At 55.5% G+C, this 22,685-nt stretch overlaps 1 protein-coding gene across 1 annotated transcript in view; it reads right to left on the reverse strand.

Moving 5' to 3' along the window:
* SYT7 (synaptotagmin VII) overlaps positions 1-22,685 on the reverse strand; it is an 87,178-nt gene that overhangs the window by 41,524 nt on the left and 22,969 nt on the right. The window contains exons 5-11 of the mRNA XM_011993569.1: positions 22,361-22,490; positions 21,422-21,488; positions 21,212-21,310; positions 20,809-20,956; positions 13,714-13,778; positions 12,275-12,365; positions 11,344-11,481 (exon numbers count right to left, since the gene is read on the reverse strand). Coding sequence (XP_011848959.1) covers positions 11,344-11,481; positions 12,275-12,365; positions 13,714-13,778; positions 20,809-20,956; positions 21,212-21,310; positions 21,422-21,488; positions 22,361-22,490 — 738 coding nt within the window. The remainder of the gene's footprint in view (positions 1-11,343; positions 11,482-12,274; positions 12,366-13,713; positions 13,779-20,808; positions 20,957-21,211; positions 21,311-21,421; positions 21,489-22,360; positions 22,491-22,685) is intronic.

The raw sequence follows: 22,685 nt of genomic DNA on the forward strand, positions 1-22,685 counted from the left end.
ACACACACACACACACACACACACACACACACACATAAATTATGAGGGTATGTGTTTGTGGGGGGACAGGCCCTGCCCACAAGGAACTACCACTCCAATGGGGAAGATAAGTTAGAATTGAGTTATCTCGGCTGGGTGTGGTAGCTCACGCCTGTGATCCCAGCACTTTGGGAGGCCAAGGCGGGCGGATCACGAGGTCAGGAGATCAAGACCATCCTGGCTAACACGGTGAAACCCCATATCTACTAAAAATAAAAATTAAAAAAAAAAAATTAGCCAGGCACTGTGGCGGGCGCCTGTAGTCCCAGCTACTCAGGAGACTGAGGCAGGAGAATGGCGTGAACCCAGGAGGCGGAGTTTGCAGTGAGCTGAGATTGCCCCACTGCACTCCAGCCTGGGCAATAGAGCGAAAGTCTGTCTCAAAAAAAAAAAAAAAGTTATCTCCTAGCATGCTAGGTGCTCTAGAACTATCAAACGCAGGACACCCAGCCAGCGGGCCCCAGACTCCAAAAGACCTGAGAAAAAGACCCAAGTGTGAGTACCACCTCGCCTCTTTTTGTTGAGACGGAGTTCTGCTCTTTTCACCCAGGCTGGAGTGCAATGGCGTGATCTCAGCTCACTGCAACCTCCACCTCCAGGGTTCAAGCGATTCTCCTGCCTCAGCCTCCCGAATAGCTGGGATAACAGGCACCCGCCACCACGTCCAGCTAATTTTTTGTATTTTTAGTAGATAAGGGATTTCACCACATTGGCCAGGCTGGTCTTGAACTCCTGACCACAGGTGATCCACCCGCCTCGGCCTCCGAAAGTACTGGGATTACAGGCATGAGCCATTGCGCCCAGCCACACCTCTACCTCTTAACAGCTGTGTGACTTTGGACAAGTATCTTAACCACTCAGTGTCTCCCACAGGGTTGCTGTTAGCACTCAATGGATGGGTACCATTAGTATGGTTGTTGGTGTTTGTTTTATCTCAGGCATAAACAAAGGGCCCTGGGAGCACAAATGAGGACTTTATCAATCTTGCGGGACAAGTGAGCTATCTGGGAAGGACACCCTGAGGAGGTGGTGTTTGGCGTAGTCTGAAGATGGAAGTGAGGCGAAAGTAGGATAGTCCAGGCAGAGGAAAAGGTGTGGAGGTGGGAAAAGTGTTAGACACATTGTTGAGGAGCCGGACTTAGGGTATGGGGAGTGAATTCAGGGAGACCAGCCTGGAAGGAAAGGAGGGCCTGATGGGGAAGGGGCTCGTCTATCCAGCTGAGGGGCTTGTTTTGTTCTGTAGACCACGGGAGCCATGGTAGGCTTTTGAGCAGGGGAAGGATGGGATCAGAGGGGTGTTTCACAAGCTCATGATCTGGTAGCTATAGTAGGAAGCAGCTGGAGGTCATGGCCACACTCCAGGTAGGCTCCTCTGCTCTGGTGCCCTCTCCACACTTCACCCTCCCCCATATACCTCTTTGCCACAGGGAATTCTCTAAGGGGTCACCTTCCTGGAGCTCCCTCCTTTTTTTGTCAAACAGGATCCTTCTCAAAAACTAATCCTCAATCCTCAACCTGCAGGTCAGAGAGTCCCTAGGGACAGAAGCCTGTCAATCCCAGAGTCCAGTGGGCACACTCTGAAAGGCCCCCAGAAACCCAAAAGAACACCCATCTTAAGCAATTAGCATTCTGTGGGCATGGCAGAATGAGCCCTAGGCTTGGGGTCTAGGAGAACTAGGCTGAGACCCTAGTCCAGCTGCTAACCGGCCGTGTGGCAGGCAAGACACTCAACTCTTGGATATCAGTGCTTTCATCTGGGGAAGAGCTGACCCTGACCCTGACCCTTCCCCCTCAGAGGACAAGCCAGGTATTCCAGGTGTTCCACATGCAGTCACAACGACAACAGAGATAAGCATTATGAGTCATCCCCATTTTACAGAGGTGAAACTGAGGAACAGAGAGGTCAAATACCATGTCCAAGTTCAAAGCCAGGGTTTGAACTGAGGCAGTCCGACTCGGATTCTATACTCTTTGCTTTGACATCACACCAACTACAGAGGTACATGGTTAGTTTTCAAGGTGCACTCTTTGGAACCCCTAGGGTTGCCTGGAGTCTCTCTGGGGCTCTGGGGAGTGGAGGCTGAGCCGATAAGGCTGTGATCCCTCAAGCCCCCTTCAGTCACAGTAGCACTGTTTCCTTCTGTGCTCCTGAGTTTTTGCAGAAAATTCCATTTGGAGAAGGGGTTGTGTTGCTAAGGAAAGTTGAACTCCTCTGGATGAGTGACCCCAGGGTCCCCTATAGTGTGGGTGGCTGCTGTCATCTTCCAGGCAGCTGGTGCAGCCCCCACAGATTCCCCAGACCCTTCAGCCTCCCTCGGACAGCCCTCAAAGGCAGGGTGAAACAAACACTTGCCACTGCAAATTGCACTGATGTTGTGACTAAAAGTGACTTGATGTCCTCGGCCAGCATGCTGATATCCTAAGGAGATCCTAAGGAGATCCTAAGGGAGATGTCGCCATCAAGGGGTACAAGCGTGTTCTTGCCTACCCGCCAGAGTGAACCATTTCCTGCGTATGGAGTCACTGTGTCTCCAGCTGGAAGGAACCTTGAAAGTCATGAAGTCAGGCCCCAGGGATGCACAAAGCCCATGGGCAGCCCTGTTGGTGACAGGGAGCTTCCGCAGGGAGCAGAAGGCAGGAAGCAGGTCCTTCCTGGATGGGCACTGTTAGGGAGGGCTGCTGTGCCTCTTGCAGAACTGAATCTGTCTCCCTAGAAACTTCCCTGCTGGTCCTGAGCCTGCCCTCCAGAGCTGCCAGGAAGGAGCCGGCTGCCTCTACCACATGACAGGCCTCCAAATCATTGCCGACAGTTCTAATGTCCCCTTCAAGTCTTCTCCAGGCAAAGCCACCCCAGCCCTCTAACCCCTCCTCAGATGACATACATGGTTTCAAGTCCCCTTACTGTCAGCATATTAACACTGGGGGAAAGAAAATATTGCAGCCCTAGTCAGCCTTTTGACAGGGCTGAGTGCCACAACCTATCCTTGGGCAGAGGAGACATCCTGGGTGCCGGGGGGTAAGGCACAGCATAGACAAGGGCAGACAGGCAACATCAGGAAACCTGGGAGGCAGGGTGAACCAGGAGCTAGGCAGAGCCAGACCTCCTGGGTCCAATGCTGGGGCGGGGTGTGTCTTGGGAGTGAGGTATGAGCTGGGGCAGGCTGCTGCCCCTCTGCCCAGGCCTGTGGTGGGCATATCAGCTGACTACAGCTCAGGATGAAGGGTCTGACTGAGTCCTGTGTGCTTTGCTGTGTCCTGTGGGCACAGCCTATGCCCCTGGCCAGGCCACCCCCCAAGGAGATCGCAGGGTAAGGTCTGTGTACCCCAGGAAGTGGCCTGCCTCTGAGGGTGGACAAGATGCCCATGCACAGCCTTCCCTTCTAGCATCTCAGTGCCATGAGAGCAGGGCTTGGTCTCCACCACTGTATTCCCAGCACCAATGGTGGAGCATATAATAGGTGCTCAATAAATGCTTATTGAAAGAATGAAGGAGGAAGAATCCCAGGCCTCCAGGAACAAAGATAATAATAGGTGCTACTATTTATTAAGCACCTACTATATACCACACTACAGGGTCCACAAAGAAAGGGGCTGTATCTGCTTTGCTCACTCCAGTATCCTCTACGACAAGCTCGGTGTCTGACACACAGGAGGTGCTCAGCAAACATTTGTTGAATGTTCAATGCTTGTATGTTATCTCATTTGTCACCCAAATAAGATGGAAGAGAAGAGATGGGAGAGGCTGCAGTGATGAGTTGAGAGCTCTCTTTTACAAGCAGGTGTGTGCATGCGCATACAAACACACACACACACACACACACACACACACACAACCAGGACCCCTTCTGTTCTTTCCGCATGTTCAACTTTGCCTGACAAACTCCTGAATTTTTTAGGCCCAGATGAAAAGACCTCCTCCAGGAAGCCTCCCTTAGTCTGCCCAGTGGGAATTAATTTCTCCTGCCTCTGAGTTCTCAGCATACTGGGCCTACATTCTTCCTTTAGAGTATAGTGATTAGTGCCAGGCCTCTGAAGTCAGATTGCTCAGGCTCAAATTCTGGCTCTGATTCTTCCAAGCCATGTAACCTAATTGCTGTGTGCCTTGGTTTCCCCATCTGTAAACGAGGGTTAATAATAGCATAGTCTCATAGGACTATGGTGAGGTTTAAAGGAATTAGCATGTACAATGCACTCAGCACAGTGCCTGACACGGAATAAGTAGGTACTAAATGCTAGCTATTATCATAGCATTATCACATCGTGCCCTGGATTAGAGATATCTGGGGCACGGAGTTGGCACTCAATGGTGTTGAATGAAATACTGGACTGGATACACTCTAGTTTTCTCCACAGGATGGCAGAGGTCAGAGGTCACATCTTACTCAATTTTGTGCACCACTGACCCCTCCCAGGACCTGCAGGGCTTGACCAAAGCAAGCGTCAGTGAGCACCTACGGTATGGAAGAGGGAGGGCTAAGGCATGGGGACATGGGGTCAGGGGTGACAGGTGGAAGCCAGGCTGGGCCTCAGGTGTGAACTGCCGACCCAACCCAGTCCCTCACCAGGGCTCAGCCCTGACTCCCAACTCCTTCTCATCTCCTCAGCAAGACATGATTTATGGATGAACAGAATCAAACAGGGCTGCTGGCTGCTGGGATGCCCTGGGGAGCTGCAGGAGAGGGAATGGCTTTCTGAGGGCAAGCTCACCAGCTGCCCAGAGGGGAACGGGAGGGGGGCTGCAGGAGCAGTGGGCACATGCACACAGGCCACAGACAAGAGCCACAGAAACTCACCCTGGCACAGACACCCATGCACACATGCACACACGCCCATGGCCGTGGCCACAAGCAGATGCCCAGCCAGCTCCGCCATTCACGAGCTCTAGGCATTCACGTACTTCCTCTAGCCTGGAATTCTCTGCCCATGAATTTGCCATCACTTGTCTACTCAGATTCTGTCTGTCCTTCTCAGGTAGAGAGGTGGGATATAATGTAGACTTGGAGGCAGATGACCTGGGTTCACGCCCCAGCTCTGGCCCTGGCCAACTACATTACCCAGGGCAAGGCCCATGCTGGGCCTGAACACTTTACCTTCAAATGATGATTATAACCCCTGACCTTCCCTGCTGGGGTGCTGTCACTATCAAATAATAGCTAACATTAGTTGAGTGCACACAGTGTGGCAGATACTGCGCCATGAAGTTTACATGAACCATCTCCACAACCTCGGACCATTATTATCTCCATTTCACAGGGAAAGAAACTAAGGCATGGGGAATAATAGGTGCTTGAGCCCATCCTTTCCTACCCAGCCACAGTGACCTCCCTTTGAGCTGACGAATGCGATGGCATTCTATAATGTGCTAGACTGTACAACCTAGCCACACTTTCCTCTTTCCCACAAGCAGGCCAACCTTTGTCACACTTATGACGCTTTGCCTAGGCTATTCCTTCTTCCTGGAATGCCTTTCCTTCTCTATCTTCAAAGCGACCAGACAAAGATGGTCTCCCCTCCTACAGTCCTTTCTGCCTCCCTAGTAACTATGACAATTAACTATTTTGGGTTAATAATTAGCTCTTTCTATGTCCTTCCCCAACTGGGCACACCTAGAGGATTGAGACCCCCAAATCACTCATCTTTGAAGACCAAAGTCTGGTACACAGGAGAGGTTGGATAAGTAATTGCTAAACAAATTCATGAAATCATTCAAGGTCTCAGACAAGCCCACCTCCTCCAAGAAGCCCTCCCCAATGACAGGCACTCATAGCAATCTCTTCCTTCTCCAAACTTGAATTAATGGATCCATTTGTCAACCCCCTTTTCTTGGGGATAGACCTGACCCCCACAAGCACTGTCTCCCAATTGCTCAGGGTCTCCCACAGCATGTAGCCTAGGTCAAGGTGCAGAGAGGCTGCTGGACCTACTGGGAATCTGTGCCTACAGGTTCTTTCCCCCAGAATTCATGTGTGCTCACACTCTCAGATGGTGACATGCACACTCCCCACACCCAGCCCTTCCAGAGTTGTTCCATCACCCCCAAGCCCTCCTGACCTAGACTGCTTCTGCTCCTGGAGGCTCTTACAGGCATTCACAGGTCCCAGGCCACTGCTCTCCTTCCCAAGTGTCTTTCATCAAAGTAACTAACATATGCTTGGCATTGAATCATGTCCGCAGACCTCAGCACCCCTCTGAGGGTAAATACTCTTACACCCATTTTACAAAGAAGGAAACTGAGGCTCAGGAGGGTTAAGTGCTTGCCCAGTAACACACAGCAGAAGAGAGGTAAAGCCAGGATTAGACTGGAGGTCTATAAGACCTCAAACCCTGTGGCTCTTACTCTTGTTCCACCCTAGGGGAGCCATGCCTTGAAATAAGACACTCTGAGAATAGACAGAAAAGAAGAAAGAACCTGAGTGGACACAAACAGCAGTCAGGGAAAGGGCTCCCACTCTCCCAAGAATGTTACCAGTTAGAGCCATACCCAAATTACCCCAGGTACTTCAGAGACTCCTCTGACACATACACATGTCCTGGGGCTCCTTCCCCACCTCCACTGGCCCAGGCATTGGCCTCAGAGAAGCACCCTCAATAGATAAAGGCTCGGCTGGCCTCAGGGTCCCAGGACAGGTTGGGGGTTGGGTGTCTGGCACTGGACAGTCTAGGAGTGGGAAGAGGAGGAAAATGGGATGTCCCAAGGACTTGCCCAGGGCTCTGTCTCTGGTACTCATCAGGGTGCAACCACTACTCTGGAGATAAAGCAGAATGCTGCTGGGGGTGGTTGGGGCTACATCTGCCAGCACGTCCCCATCCTGAGCTTGCCTCCTCCCACCTGATTCTGCAATACACGTCAAGCCCCAGCACTTCCCCACCCCCATCTTTTGGTGGCTCCCGATGACGTTCAAGGTGGGAAACAGTGAAAGCTGGAGTCACAGGTTTCCATAGGAAGCACCCTCCATGCGCATGCTGAGCAGATGGAAATGGGGGAAGATGGCAGGCATTTACAAGTGGGCAGAGCTTACCAGCTCCAGGGTGATCCAGGCATGGGAAGGGGGACATTTTTGGTGCCTATCCTGCTTCCCTCCCTCCCCTCAACCCAACACACACAAGAAAGCCAGAAAGGCAGAGTTGGGGAGAAAGGAATAGAAAGCCAGTGAACTAAACCCTGCACCCCAGACAATCAGGCAAAGCTCCAGGTCTTGCCATCTTGCAGAATTTCCTGACCTCTTTCCACTGTAAGGCTCCCCCTTCCAGGCCACCCACCTTGGGAACAGGGCCAGCTCTTCTCTTGCAAGAGGACAAAGAAATTGAGATAGGCGAGAAGGAAAAAAGAAGGAAGGGAGAACGACCAGCACTTATTTCCCAGGAAAGCTGGGCCTTGGACCTACCCCCACCCCATGCCCTCTGGACATTCTCTGAGTGTCCTTTGGAAAGTTGTGGAGGTGCCCACAACCCCTCGGGCTTCACCTAGGGTGGGAACTAGGCTAGCAAAAGAGGAAGCCCAAGGGGAATTGTTTTGGAAAGTTACAAGCAGCTGAAAATAGGGGCTCAGCACGAGCAAGCTTCCTCAACCTTGACTGTAATAAAAACAGATAATGTGTGAGTGAGCTAGGGAGAGTGCACTGGCAGGGGCCGCAGAGGCCGGCTGGATGCAGACGGTTTAGAATTCAGAGGAGGTGCCAAGTGAGTAAACAGCGAATGAAGGATTATCTGGATGGGCCAGCAGCCGTTCCAGCAAGAAATTGGACGGGGACATGTAGGGATCCACAACCACACCTACTCCTCATCAGAGAGCGAGGCCTGGTAAGCTATGAGGACCTTGTCCACACCTTCCCTACCTCTTCTCTCCCTTCCAGTCGACACATGGCCTTGGTAATAATGGCTCATATCTGTACAGTGCAGAGCAGTTTATAAAGTGTTCCACAGTTTACCGAGGGTTTCACATGCATTATTGAATTTAATGGAGGTGATGGTATCTTCTGCTCAGTGACCTCCTCACCTCACCTCACCTCACCTCACCACAGCCACTCCTACCTCCCACAATTCCTGGCCTAGGGAGGCCTGGTGCATCTGGCTTCAGTATTCAGCCTCAAAAGAGGGGGAAGGGGAGACTGGCCATCTGTAGACCCCAGAGAGCTGCTAAGCCCAGAAATCTCAGGGCCAAAGCCATTCAGGATGGAAAGGGCCAGGTGCCAGCTCTGAACTGGGAGCCCAGGCTGAAGAGTGGCTAGCCAGGAGTTAGCTGGGAACCTGACACCCTCCCCACCCACCTTGATCCCAAAGCTGATGAGCCACCTGAGCAGCTGTGAAAATGATCACGTCAGTCAGAGCATCCGGAGTCCAAGAAAGGAGGGGTTCAGACTGGGGGCGGGGGGGCCTCTTCGCTGGGAATGTGGAGCAGAGGCAGGACCAGGGACGTGTGATGATTAAGTGTGGGCCTTGACCACTAGTTACTCCTATGAATAATGCATTGTTGTGCCTTGGCCTAAATCAGCATCTTATTGTTATTAATAATACACGCTGCAGAGAAGCTGGGGTTGGAACTGTATGCTATGTTTCATTTGAGAATCTCAGAGCACTTAAAAGCTCCTCATGCTGATGACTCAACTTTATCTCCCCAAGTCATAGGCTTCCTCACGGGCCACCTGCCCGAATGCCCTCCCACCTGAGGCTTGGAGCTGTGAAGGCCACCGGGGCTAGAAATCTTCCATCCTGGGATTCAAATCCATGGCCAGGGCTTATGGTTGGGGAGGGAAGTACACTTAATCTTTGCCAGCTCGAGGGCTCTTGGGGGATGCAACATAATGTGAAGCTCCCAGAGAGGCTTCAGGACAGAGATAACTAGTGGGAATCCAGGGGCAGGAGAGATGGACAGAGAGAGACCACTGCGGATCTGAATCCTGTTCTGTCACTTGCCAGTTGTGTGACCTTAGGCTACTCACTCAACTCTCTGGTCCTAAGCCTCCTGGCTGGAATGCAGGGTCTGAGAGTCCCTCCACGACATGCCGTTCTTTTTTTTTTTTTTTTTGAGACAGAGTCTCGCTCTGCCGCCCAGGCTGGAGTGCAGTGGCGTGATCTTGGCTCACTGCAAGCTCCGCCTCCCGGGTTCATGCCATTCTCCTGCCTCAGCCTCCCGAGTAGCTGGGACTACAGGCGCCCGCCACCTCGCCCGGCTAGTTTTTTTTTTTTTTGTATTTTTTAGTAGAGACGGGGTTTCACCGTGTCAGCCAGGATGGTCTCGATCTCCTGACCTCGTGATCCGCCCGTCTCGGCCTCCCAAAGTGCTAGGATTACAGGCTTGAGCCACCGCGCTCGGCCGACATGCCGTTCTATCATATTCAGGGGTATCATTTACACGGCAAATATTAGGATGGAGCCATTGAGTGTCCCGCCCCCGAGAGCTGTCCGCGGTGCTGAAACAGCTGTCGGCCACGCGGCTCCTTGTCCTTGGTGCTGAAACAGAAGTCAGTCCTGGGGCTGCGCCCTCTTCCAGGTCGCCCTTTGCGCAGCTCCCAGCGAGCAGGATCTGAGAGACTGTGCATAGTGATTCCGCCTTCCTCTGCCAGTGCCTCCCTGATCAACCCTCAGCTGAAGCTATGGCAGCAACCAGCGACAAGAGCCCCCTTTCCTTGAGTTAGGTCCTCGGATGCTGAAGATCCCAGTCCTGACTCAGGACAAAAAGGGCCGCCCCACGAACGTGGTAAATACCACGCCCCATTCCCTCCCGGGGCCCGCTGCACTGCCTCCTGGTGGCTGGCGCGGGCACTGCACCCCGGCGGGCGCACAGACGGTCCCCAGCGGCGGCCTGGGCCGGCGGGGAAGGAGCGGCAGACGGTTCTCCGGCCCCCGCCGCCCCCTCACCGCTCCCGGGGCAATCTGGCGCTCAGAGCTTGCAGCGTTGCCCGACACCCGCACACTCCAGTCTGTCTGACTGCGTCCTGGCTGCCTTGGGGCTGCCCAGGTCACAGTGCAGGCTCAACCCAGGTGGGCAGACCTGGGGTAAGCAAAACTTCCTGCTCCCTCCTCCAAGGTGGGTGGGGAAGGCTTGTTTAAACAAACACCAACCTTTCCTCTGTGGCAGGGCCAGTTCCTCCAAGATGAACACAAAGGCCTCCCCCAGCACAGACTCCACACCTCTCCCCGACCCAAACAAGAACTTTGCCCACACCCCCCCAGGAAAAAGTGAGGTTGCAGGAGAATGCCGTAATTGCAGTCCACTCCTGATTCCCCACCCTACAGGTGGGGGGCTCTTTGAGAGGCAGATCTGCTTGGTGTTTCTAGGGACTGCTTGATATGAACCTTACTGAGTTGTAGAGATTCTCCCCCTTCCAAAAACAAAAAACAAAACAAATAATACCACCTGAAGATAGCACCCAAAACCACAGCTTCTCTGGAGTCAAGGGAGTCAAGATAATAGCCCTTAATTACAGCAGACATAGCTAAATGAGATATATGTATCATTTATTGAGCACTTACTGTATGCCAAGCACTGTGCTAAGAGCTCTGCAAACATGATCTCATTTAGCCTTCTAGCCACTCTGCCTCCCCAGGAGGGAGCATCATGCTCAGCCTCCTACAGAGGAGGAAAGTAAGGATCAGAAAGGGAGGTGACCACTCAGGCTGCTGCAGCCAGCAAGTGCTGAGACGGGCATGGGAGAGCGCATCGTCTGCCCTTACTCTTGTCATTCAGCTGGATCTACCTCACCATCCTTTCAGTCCTAGAGGCCACACTATCCCTCAGGTTTCTCCAAGACCACTCCAGCCCCCCACCATCCTCACCTCTCGGCTGAGAGCCACGTGGAGGAAGAGAGTAACACCTTGCACTCTGTAGCACTTTACAGCCTGCCAAATGCTTTCAGAGCCACTGTCTGAATTGACCCTCATGATCCTGAGGGGTGAAGTGGGCAGGGATGGCCCTGTTCTGATTTTATAGGAGAGAAAAGTATGGCTCAAAGGAATAAATGGCTTGCCCCAAGTCACACAGTGAGCAGTGGAACCAGAACTCAGGCAAAGACGGTGGGACACTCAGTCCAGTGCACTCTTCCCACTTCCCTAAGGCTGGGGTGCTGGGGACAAGCCAGGCAGGGAGTCATAGGGGCTTTCATCTCCTGAGGGGCTTCCTGAGGCCGGGGCCTGGGCTGCTTCCCCTCTCCTCCTCCCTGGGGTCCATTGGTTGGCTCAGCTTTAACTCGGAGTCTCGGAGTCTCATTCTAAATGAATTTTTTTTTTCCAGGCAATTACCTCCTGCTAATTAGGAGGCAGGGCTGCCAGTCCCTGGGCCCTGGACTGACCCTTTTCTCAACTCACAGAAGGCAGGGGGGTTGTGGAGGTACTGGGTAGCAGCTCCAGCCACAGAAACTGCCTGGGTCAGGGTCCTGTCAGGGCAGGGGATGCTGGTGGAGGAGCAAAGAGCTCCACAGAACTGGAAGAAGGGAGGCAGGGATTCTGAGGAGGGAGGGACTCTGAAGTGAGAGAGAGCAAGGGGACAAAAAGCTGGAAGGAGCCTGGACATGCCCATGCAGAGTAAGTGAGAGAGACCTGGGCTCTGGGGCAGCAGAGGGAGCCAGGAGGAGCCAGAAAAATGGGGACACATCAAAGGAAGAAAGGAGGAATCTCAGGAACCAGAGAGACAGGAAGGGGTAGGAATCTCCCCTCTATGGAGGGAGAGGAAGTGAGAAGGTGCACCGGAAAATGGTCAAGATTACAGAAGGGGCAGAGGCAGAGAGAGAGATACTGGAAGACTCCAGGAAGGGGAAGGGGAGAGGAAGGACAGGGAGGAAGGAGGAATTGCTGAAGGAAAACCCCAGGGAGAAGGAGGAGAGCGGGGGAGGACGGCTTGGAGTGGCAGCTCCCAGAGCCCCAAGAAGGGCTTTCTCTACGTCATTGTCCTTGAGCTTCCCCCAATGTCAGTGCCCAGCCAGCCGGGCCTGCACACCCTCCTACGCAGCCACAGGTGCGGGCGGGCATGATGGCAGGCCACCAGCCGGCTCAGGCCCCAGATGCTCCACTCACCCGGGGCAGCCAGCTGACCTCCCTCCCTGCCAACCTGCCACCCCCTCAAGTAGGCCGAGCCAGGGGCCCCCCTGGGCCACACAGCAACACAACCAGGAGCTTCTGGGGCTGTGTCCAGCCTCTCCACTTTCAGAGGGAAGATCAAGGCACAGAGAGGAAACGGTGCCTGTCCAAGGTCAAGTGAGTGATGAGGCCAGACGCAGAGGGCCCAGGGACTAAGTCCTACTGGTGGGTCCTGTTCCCTTCTGGGCAAAGGGCAACAACAGCAGACAAAGATAAGTCATGGCCGCCAGCAAGTCAGTCCTGATCAAAGCTCTCTGGAGTGTGGGGTGGCAGGCAGAAGGGAGTGAGGGTGGCCAGGGGCTGGAAGGGAACCAAAGGAAATCACATTTATGGAGCACAGGGTGAGAGGGTTATAATTGTAACAAACATTATTGAGCACTTACTAGGTACAGTGTGCCAGCCACTTAAGACATTACATACAGGATCTCATTTGATCCCAACAACGCTATAAAGTATGTATCACTATTATTCCATTATAGGGAAAAAAACTGAGACGCAGCAGGGTTGGGTGACCTGGCCAAGTCCACACAGCTAGCCAGTGGCATGGTTCTGACTCATGCAGCTGGTCATTTTGAGGCCACTGCCCTGAAGACCCCTCAACATTATCTGAAGATGTGCAGGTCCCTGAGTTCCCAAGGTCCCAGAACAGCCCTGACACAATCTAAGCCCCACACTCCAGCAGGACTGCAATCCCTGAGGTCCACGACTTGAACAAGCCCTGTCTTAAGGCGTTAGAGTCTGGTTTTTAGTCTTGGTTCTGCCACTAACTTACCGTGTGACTTTGGCCAGGTCATTGTCCCTCTGTGGGCCTTCATATTCCCACCTGTACCATCAAAGGGTAGGACAAGATAAGAAGAAGAACTACTACGTACATGGTGCTAAGTCTGTGACAGGCACAGTTCTAGGTGGTTTACAGATATAAACTCACCGAATTTTCCCAACAGCCCCATGAGGGTGCTATTATTCCCTCTGTTTTACAGGTGGGAAATGAAGCACTGAAAGGTTAAGTCAGTTGCCCAGGGCCACAAAGTAAGTCAGCACATGGCACATCTGGGATTTGAGCCTCATTACTTTTGATCCAGAGTCCCTATGCCCTGGCCGCCACTCTGCATTCTTTCCCTAAGGACCCTCTCAGCCCCTGCTTGGCGCCCCACAGACGTGTGCTCATGTGCCTCTGCACAGACACACCTACCATCGTGTTTCCACGTGGGAAGCACACACATAGCCATGCATCTGCACGAAGTGAGGTATGTTAGCTCATGCTCCCACGCCCACTCCTGTGCCTTCACCCAGTTTCTACCTGAGGTAGCCAGGCTGGGTCACACATGTCCACAAGCATCCCAGCACCAGAACAAGCCGACTCTAGCAGGTCCATGCACACACACACATATACACGTGTTCCCGTCTCTGAGCACTGGTTGACTTGTGGGGGCCATGTGCCATGCTGCAGCGCACAGCCATGTGGCAGTGACGTGGGCCACCACACCCCTTCTCCTCTGCTTCCTTCTAGTGCCTGGGTGGCTGGCACGTCACATCCCGCACCTGCCGGCACCCCCATCCACACTGCCTTCCTCACGCCTCTCCCCTAGCAGAAGCAGGCACCTTCTCCAGGAAGGAAGCAGACTCAGGCACAGCCTGGCTCCCACGGCCCAAAGATGCCAGCCAACCTGGGGGTGGAGAGGGAGAGAGAGGCATCAACTGGAGGCTCCAGGGGGCCTCGGGTCCACAATGGCTCCTATCTGAGACTAAGCCCTCCCTTAGGTCTGAGTGCCAGAGCTGAGCTCTCAAGACCCTTGAGACACTGGCCCCCTCTGTCATTGCCAGATATGGGGTCAGATGGGGACCCTGGGGACAGCGGGTCTCCCATCATTCCTGAGCAGGACTGTGGTGCCACCTGGGCTCCTCTGGCCAAGTTACCATTGCACCCTTCACCACCCTATCCCTGGTCCCTGCTCTCTCCTCCCCCTGCCCAAGCATCTTAGAGTTCTGGGTATTTTTAGGCCTCAGCTGACAGGCTGTGAAATCACTCCCTTCGCACCTCCCCAACCAGGCGGGGGCTGGAGAGGGAGGAATGAGGTTGGGGGGGGCACACAGACAATTCATCAGGCTCCTCCAGGGCTGGCAGGTGCCAAGGAGGGAGAGAGGGGTTCCTCCCCTTTTCCTGAGAGCCTCCCCCATGAGTGAGAGGATCCCTCCACCTTGCCAGTAGAGAGAATGGAGACAGGGTGGGAAGGAGACTCCCTGCCATTCCAGGAAGAACAAAGGCTTTAGGGGATACCCTAGCATTAGAAGAGGCACTGGGACACCCTTTGAGTCCAGCTCTGCAGCCAGTACCAACTCGTAGTGCTCCCTTCTGAGAGACAGGCTGAGAGACGGGCTGGCTTGGAGCCTAGTAGGATAAGGAGGCACCAGGCAATGTAGCCCAGTGGTTAAGACCCAGGCTTTGGAGTGAGGCCAACTTGCAATCTTATTCCTGCTCTACTGAGTGACCCAGGCAAGACACTCAACCTCTCTGAGTCTCCATTTCCTCATCTGCACCGCAGTGAATTGGATATCTCCCTTGCAAGACTGCTGTGAAGATGACATGACATGATGAATGGAAAGAACAAGGTGGTCTGTGGACCCACCAGGCACCACCGGGAGCCTCTCCCTTGCGGCTTTCCCTAACCTTCCATTTCTCCTAGTTGCCCCTGCTCTGGGCTGCCTTTCTCATCCCAATCTCCAAGACAGGAGCCCACAGTTCATCCTGGCATCAGGGTCATTGGCACCTATCTGACCCCCACTCAGGGGGAACAAATCTCTAGCTAAGGTGGGTAGTCAACACAGACAGTCCCCACCTCCCTGCTGCAGGACACACACACACACACACATCATGTGTGCACACGTACCCAAATGCCAACATGCATGTGTGCTGCCAGCGCCTCTGTGTGAGGGCATTTGCCTTGGGATGACCCCTGAGGGAACTGGGAAGACATACCTAGGCCCTGCTGTGAATGGGCCCCTGTGCCAGGGGCCGTGGGCATGGAGAGGGGGGTGGCCCGCCTAGTTGCCATGGAGACAGGTTGGCTTTGGTGGGGCTCTGGAGCTCAGGCCTGGCAGCTGGAGCAAGAGCTGTGTGGCCCCTCCCAGGCCTGGCCCTAATGCCTGGGAGGGTTATGTGGGTACAGAACAAATCCTCAAGAGGACTAACTGTGTCCATAGGGCCCTGGGCCTGCCCATTTTGGCTCTATATCCCTTGCTGGGAGGCTATCTCTGATACCCCAAGCACCTGGGAAGCCCCCTCAGGGTGTTCATTCATGCCCACCTGCACCTGGTTACCCCCTGACTGCCTATAATCTGCCGCAAGCTTTCCGAGGGCAGAGCCCAGGCTGGCTGGACACTGCAGATCTCCCGGCAGAGGTAGGAGCAGATGTGTTAATCGCTGAGACTCTAGCTCCATCTATCCGCCTGCCTCCCGACTTCCCACCCTCCACACTACCGTGCTTTCAAAGTTCTTTATAGAGACCTGCTCAAAAGCCATCCATGGCTCTCCAAATGCCTTACTTTTTAAAAGAATTTCAGTTTTCCTCTTTCAAAATGCCAACCCCTTCATAATCTGGACCAACCTACCTTCCCAAGCCTCACTTCCTGCTATTGTGCCCCAAAGGTCTCCCTTCTGGCCACGCTCAAGCACTCACTGCTGCCTCAACTGGCCAACATCCCTCAAACCTCTGAGCCATTGCGTGTGCTGTCCCCACCTCACCGATTGCCTCACCTCTGCTCGCTCACATGGCAAAGCTCTTATTCTTCCCTCAGGACTCAAGGCCCTGTATCTGAAGCTCGCACCCTTAGGTCTGGCTCGTGGCTGGAATCCCAGACCTACTTCTAACTGCAAGTTCGCACTTCCCAAGGTGGTTCTGAGGACGGAGGGGCTAACGCATGTTATGTGCTTAGAACAGCACCTGGCACATAGTGAGCACACATGTCTCTGCTATTCTGATGGTAACTTAATTGACACTGCCTCCATGAAGCCCTCCCCAACTCCTCCACCATGGAGGTAGCAGGCATGTCCTCCTTGGAGGATCCAGAACCCTCATCCCACGTATCAATTGCTTGGTACAGGACAATTTTGAGAACAGCTGCCTCTGGCTGAGTGTTTACTATGGGTTGGCTCTCTGCTAAATACTTTTCCTGCCTTATCTCACCTCATCCTCCAACCACCTGGGAGGTAAGAACCATCATCATACCCATTTAACAGAAGAGGAAACCCAAGCCCAGAGAGGTGGACTGACCTGCTCCAGAGACAGCAGCAAGTGTCTCTGCCAGGATTCAAATCAATAGCTGTTTGACCCCAGAGCCCTAGCTCAAGCAAGCTGTCCCTGGAGGCACATACGTAAAGTGCTCAGCACATACTGAGCACTCCACAAGGCTTGCTATTATCATGCTATTGTTATTATCAGGGGAGGACACAGAATGTGTTTGGTGACCTGAGGGGGGGATTCCTTAAACTGGTCCTTCTGCAAAGCACAAAACCCCCATTCCTGGAGAAAGTGTTTCCAAGGGTCCCTTGGCTGCCATCCCTAACCCTCATCCTTGGATGGTGTGCGGGGAGCCCCAGTATCTGGACCTGGGGCACTTCCTCTGAGGGGTGCTGGAGCAAGAAAATGCTTGAGGGGGCCAACCCGGGCCCAGGCCCGGCAGAGCGGGACAGGGCCTGCTATGTGCCGGCCATGCTGGCCGCCGCTCTCTGGCCCCGCTGACACCACCCCATGGTAATGAGACGGATCCAATTTGTACCCAGGGCCCCGCCGGGAACAGCTGCCGCGGCAGGGTTTGAAGTAATTTAATTGGACACATTAGCCGCACGCTCTCTCCTCCACTCCCCTCATGCAGAGCCTCACGCAGGCACCCCTTCTGCCTCCGACCCCTCATGCCAGCCTACCCTGGCTGGTGGCAGGGTGCATGCTCCACCAACCAGCTAGGACTAACAGGTAGGCACCATTCCTCTCTCATTCCTGGGGCTCCTGGGGGTTCTAGAACCAGAGGGCTCTCTAGCCCTCAGGTTCTCCCCAATCTGTGATGCAAGCAGCAACTATGGGAGCCCACTGGGGCTGGAGCTCAGACCTCTCCCTCCTGTCTGCTCTAATGGGCAGAACAGTCACCCCCATTTCTCCTTCGGTCAGCCATGGAAGCCCCCAGCCTTCTGCACTCCAGGAAGGGCACTGAAGGAGCAGGGCCAGCAGCACATGCCTGTTTTACCAGCATCTTTTGTTTTGTCACTATCAGGGTTTGTCACTATCAGGGTCACTACAGAGACGATGGCAGCCCTCCTCTTAGGGCCTGGGGAAGCAGTGCATACACACATGCACAGAAACAGACCTAGTCACAAACACACAGGTGATCTCAGTTTGACCCAGACACATACACACATGCTAACAGCCCCACACCGTCATGGAAACGCTTGTATCTGTACACATGAAAGCTCCCATGATCACTCCCGTTCACACCCATGTATGCCATACAGCCAGGTAAGGCCCTGCTCCCAGCAGACGAGGACTTCGTGGCCATGCCAGCAGGTGGGAGGGTGTGGCAGGGGGTAGGCAGGGTCCCTGGCACACAGGCCCTGCCTGGCCAGGTACAGGGCCTAGGGAGGGGCTCTACCCTAAAGCTTTCCGTCATAGCTCCCCACGCACCTGAACGCACCTTGCTACAAATACACTCTTTAATTGCTGTTTACAGCGGTCCTGGCACTCAGATGAATGCAGATATTATGGCCATCCAGCTGCCACCGGCACACGTACTAGGTACACATACAGACAGCGCCTCTCCCTCCGGCTCCGCCCTCCCCTTCCACGCGTGGGCTCAATCACATGAAGATACCAATTCCCCAAACATGCAGCTTTGCAGGGGTTCCAGCTCACAATACCTCAGCTCCTGGTCCATTCTATCCCAAGGGGGCCTTCCAGGTGGAGGCTGCAGAGACCGCCCAGAGCAGGCCGGATGCACCCGCCCACCTTCCAACCAACTGGACCTGGAATTCCAGGCGCAAGCTCTGGGTACAGTCCAGCCCCTTCCACAGGTCCCATGCTGTCTGCCAACTCTGTTCCAGCCCTTGGGGAATTCTGCTGGGTGAGACCAAAGCTCTGCCCTCTAGACACTAGTTGGATAGGGCCCAGCAGGGCTGCCCCTGCTGCCTGGAAGGTCAGGGACCTCCATGCCCATGGAACTGACAGAATTCGCCTGGCATCGCCAGCTGGGGTTCCCTGGCAAGGCAGGCAGGCACCCGGGCTGGGCCTGGCACCGGCTGGTGCCGGCACCTGGCCAGACCAGTCACTGCCCTGACAAGAGAAAGTTGACCTCTCGGCCACATATGCCACCTGCCGGGCACTGTCTGTGGAGCACTATAGGACCAGCTCTATACAGGGCTGCCCATGCCCACCTGGGATGCCACAGTGCTCTGAGGAGCCATCAAGCCAATTCATTCTCCAGCTGGGGGTCATCAGCTCAGGACTGGGCCTCCCGCCCCCACGTGACCCCTCCCAGCTCCTCTCCCTGCTGTTCTTGGCCTCACTCCCCTGGGGGAACCAGTTATTGAAAACAAAAACGGTCCATCAGATTCAATAAGGATTCAAAGTCCCTGAGAGAATAGGGGGTGGGTGGGGAGTGGGATGGGGGGACTCTGGAGGGGGAGGGAACCATATACGGCTCCTCTGCCTGTCCCACACAACATCCTGCAATGGCCAGGCTAGAGGGTATAACAAGGGGACAGACCCCACGGGCACTCCATGTTGCCCTCAATGCCCCTTAAGCCTGAGCTTGAGGTCAGCCAGGAGCAGAACCCAGCTGCCCAGGACCTGTCTTTGCTCACCCGGCACCCACCTATTGCCCTACCTTCCAGCTGTCCCCTTACCTGTCACCTACTGGCCTGTATGTTCCCACCTCAAACCAGCCTGCTCTAACGCCCTCCCCAGTGTGAGGAGGGGCTCTGGGGCTGTCTCCCTGCCCACTATCCCCCAGCCCTCAAGCGGGCAGCTTGTTGATCAAGCTTCCCTGCAAGGCCACAGAACAGTGTGAACCAGGGCCAAGGAGGGGGCCTGTCTCCACGGTAACACAACAGCTTGGGGGCACTGGCTGTCCTGGCCCATGCCCCATTGAAACCATCCTCGTCCCCTCTGGGTTTTAGACTTGCCCAGCCTCAGGTCCTCCACTGTGTCCTGGCCTGTGGGGAGATCATTTGATCTTCAGTCCGGACTCTGACCCAAGCCCAGGATGCAGGCCAGGGAGGCTCGAGCGTGTGCCGATGGGGCAGGCTTTGGGGAGGTAGGTGGGAGGAGAGAGGTTGTTGGTGAAATAGGTGGACACAGTCAGGCTTCCTTGGATCTTCCCACGCTCCAGCCCTGGCCTCTAACCCAGGTGGTCCTCAGGGCACACCCTTGATCTGCCCTTTCAGCCACACCCCTAACTTCTGCACCTCCTTCACCCGCCATCAGCCTCTTCCCCTAACTTGTGCCCAGTGAGTGGAGGGTTGGCCTGGACAATCTCGTGGATCCTTTGCCTTGAGAGAGGAGGCCCGCTGTGCCAAGGCCCCCTGCCCTGCAGGGAACAGAGCCCACTAACAGGTGGGACAAAAGAAGGCTTCAAGCATTACTGCCCCCAGGGACAAGCTCACAGAGGGCTGGGGGCAGGGCAGGCAGCCTTCAGGACCTAACCTCTGTCCTAGTGGTTCCCTCTCTGGCCTTGCTCACCAGCTCACTGCAAGGTCACCTCTCCCTCCTTCTCTCTTTTCCTGCCGCTGTCCTGCCTGCCCACTGCAACGCTGACCCCTGCAGGCCTGCTGGGGCCCGCCTGGTCTGGGGACAAGCAGTCCGAGAGACACAGGGACTTCAGGATGAACCAGAGGGTGAAGGCCGAGGGCAGAGAGAGGCCCTGAAGTCTAGGAGGGGGCAGAAGGGAGGCTGCAGGGATGGCCTAGGGAAGCTGGGCAGAGCGTGGAGCTGGAGCCTGGGTGTGCATGGGAGGGGGCTGGTCTGGGTTCTTCATTGGACTCTGATTATTGCCCACAGTCCCTTTCTTCATTCACAATAGATCAGGGAGCCAAGGGCCTGGGGGCCTGGGGCCCAAGTAGGGAGAGAACCACACCTGTCAGGTAAGGTACTAGCAGTAGCTGAGCCCTGCTGGGATGAGGAAGGGAGTACCACAGGGATCCTCTGGAACCAGCATGAGGCAAAGGGGAGCAGGAGAGGACAGTTTTTTTTTTTTTAAAGGATTGGGCCGCAGGTGTTCCTGAGAGTGGGATGAGAGGATCAGGATATAAAGGCACCGGCCCCTGGGGGACCAGAGGGGAGGGGAGGGGTGGCCTGAGTTACGCAGAAATCAATTTGCATATCTCAGTCCCAACCAGTACCAGCCAAGGGGAGACTGGGGGGGGCAGAAATGGGGGACACAGAGCCCTGGCTTGGGGAGCTGAGTCTGGGGAACCTTGGGGGAGCTGGGGGGAAGGGGAATCTGACTTGGAACTATAGGGCCTACGAAGGTGGGCAGGGATGCCAGAGGGCAGAGGCCAGAATGAGATCTCTGACTCCTTAAGGACCCCAGACGACTAGGCTCAAAGGCAGACTCTGCCCTCTCCAGCCTATGTCTGACCCCACCCAGCCTAATGCCCACACCAGAGAGCAGTCAGCCTCAGGCCAACCCCTTTCCCAGTCACAGCTGCCCCACCACAGGCACTGGTGGGTCCTGCAGCTGCAACTAGGGTGGGCAAGACAGGTCCCAACTGCAGCCAGAGAGGCGCATTCAAGGAGGGGGTGAGGGAAGAGTTGGGGGCTGCCAGCACACCAGGGATGGCACTGGACTCCAGACCCTTTGCCTAGAAGATGCCAAGCACGTCAAGCTGGCCTCCGTGGCGAGGGCAGAGGTGCTTGAAGGAGTGGTGATGTCATGGTGCCCAGGCATGGGAGGGAAGAGGAGGGAGGGAGAGGGGACAAGGGCACGGCCCCAGGCTAGCGGCCTAACAGGACAGAGGGGAGGCTGCCAGCCTGGTGGGCGAGGGGACAGAGAGTGTCCTTACTGCTTCCCTATCTTCTATCCTCATACCTCAGAGCTGGCTTCTGAACTAAGCTACTGGCTTCTGAGAAGGTGAGCTGAGCAAGAGAACGCTCCTGCCATGGGCCATGTGCTGGAAGCTGGTGGCATCTTGGAGGAAGATGCCAGGGTAGGTGACCTGGGTCCAGACAGATGAGGGGAGGGCTCTCCACAGGCAATGCCCCTTCAGCCCTCACCTAGAGGACATTCAGAGAAGGGCGCAAGGTTCCAGAGAAGGAGACTGAATCACCCTCATATCCAAGTGCTGAGTGAGGGCAAGTCTGGCGCCCAGTGGGTCGTCCTCAATATCGACTAGGCTGAAAAGAATTGAGGGCGGGTGGGAGCAGATTCCTCAGGAGGCAGAGACAGGCTGAGGCTGCCCCTAGAGGGGAAAGAGCAAATGTGGGGCTGGGGCAAGAGTGGGCAAAGCCAGCACCCACTGGACTGCCTTCAGGAGCCTCAGGGCTGCAGGCTCCTTCTGTGCAGGGTCTTAGAGCTGTTCCTTCCCCACAGCACCGCCACCCCCAGGAGGCTGGCAGCAGGGAGCCTGGAGGCTCTGCATTTGGGAGCACGTCCTGGGCTGAGGAGTTACGCTTTTAGCATCAGAGAGAAGCCCAGAAACAGACCCTGATGCCAGAACTGGCAGACTGGGAGTGCTGGGACTGGGTGGAGCACCCCAGGTGGGAACAGGGATAGAGCCTGGGCAGGAGCTGCAGGGGACCTGCCTACAGGTGGGCACTGGGTGAGGAGGCATCGGGAGCCAAGGAGGAAATGGCAGAGCAATTTCCGAGGAAGACGGGAAGATTCTCTGGCTTTGGCTTAGAGGATACGAAGCAGACAGTGGGCTCCCAGGCCACTCCCCTGGCGGGCGAAGCAGAAGGCAAAGCAGTTCGGCCCTCTCCCCCAGGATGTGAGAGAGTTAGGGGTTGTTTGCTTCCCCCTCCCCAAACCTAGGAGAACATTCTCTTGGCACCCCCATTCTCAAGAGCCCCTGCTCTCTTTCCCTTCAGGCACCCCGTCTCCCCCATCAACGCCCCTGCGGTTCCCCACCCCCCAGAGCCTCCCTGCCCAGCTGCCGCACCAGATTCCCACTTGCCCCCTGGCACCCTCTCAATTCACAGTTGGCACTGCGATGCCACTCCGCTCCCCTGTGCCCACAATCTTGGCCAAGAGCTGCCGGGATCCTCACCCTGGGGTCCGCCAGAGCTGGCACCCCCGGGGCACCGGTGCTGGGGAGCCGCGGGTGTCTCTGAGGGCACTGCCCGGCTCCCACAGGGGCAGCGGCTCCTCGCTCCGCCACACACGTTGTCCTTGGGCTGCTGGGGGGTGGGGGGGGAGGTCCTTGTGGGGACACTGCGAAGCCCGTCCCGGACATCCAGCCTGGCAGTGTCCGGACTGCGGGGGACCGGGGTCCAAGCCGTTGCCGCTCAAGCCCGCGCCCCCGGGGCTGGGATGACCCCTGGGGGAGCTCGTGCGGCTCCGAGTGGACAGCAGCCCCAGGCTGGGGCTCCGAG

The sequence above is a fragment of the Mandrillus leucophaeus genome, unplaced genomic scaffold, assembly GCF_000951045.1.
Source record: "Mandrillus leucophaeus isolate KB7577 unplaced genomic scaffold, Mleu.le_1.0 Scaffold43, whole genome shotgun sequence".
Lineage (NCBI taxonomy): Eukaryota > Metazoa > Chordata > Mammalia > Primates > Cercopithecidae > Mandrillus > Mandrillus leucophaeus.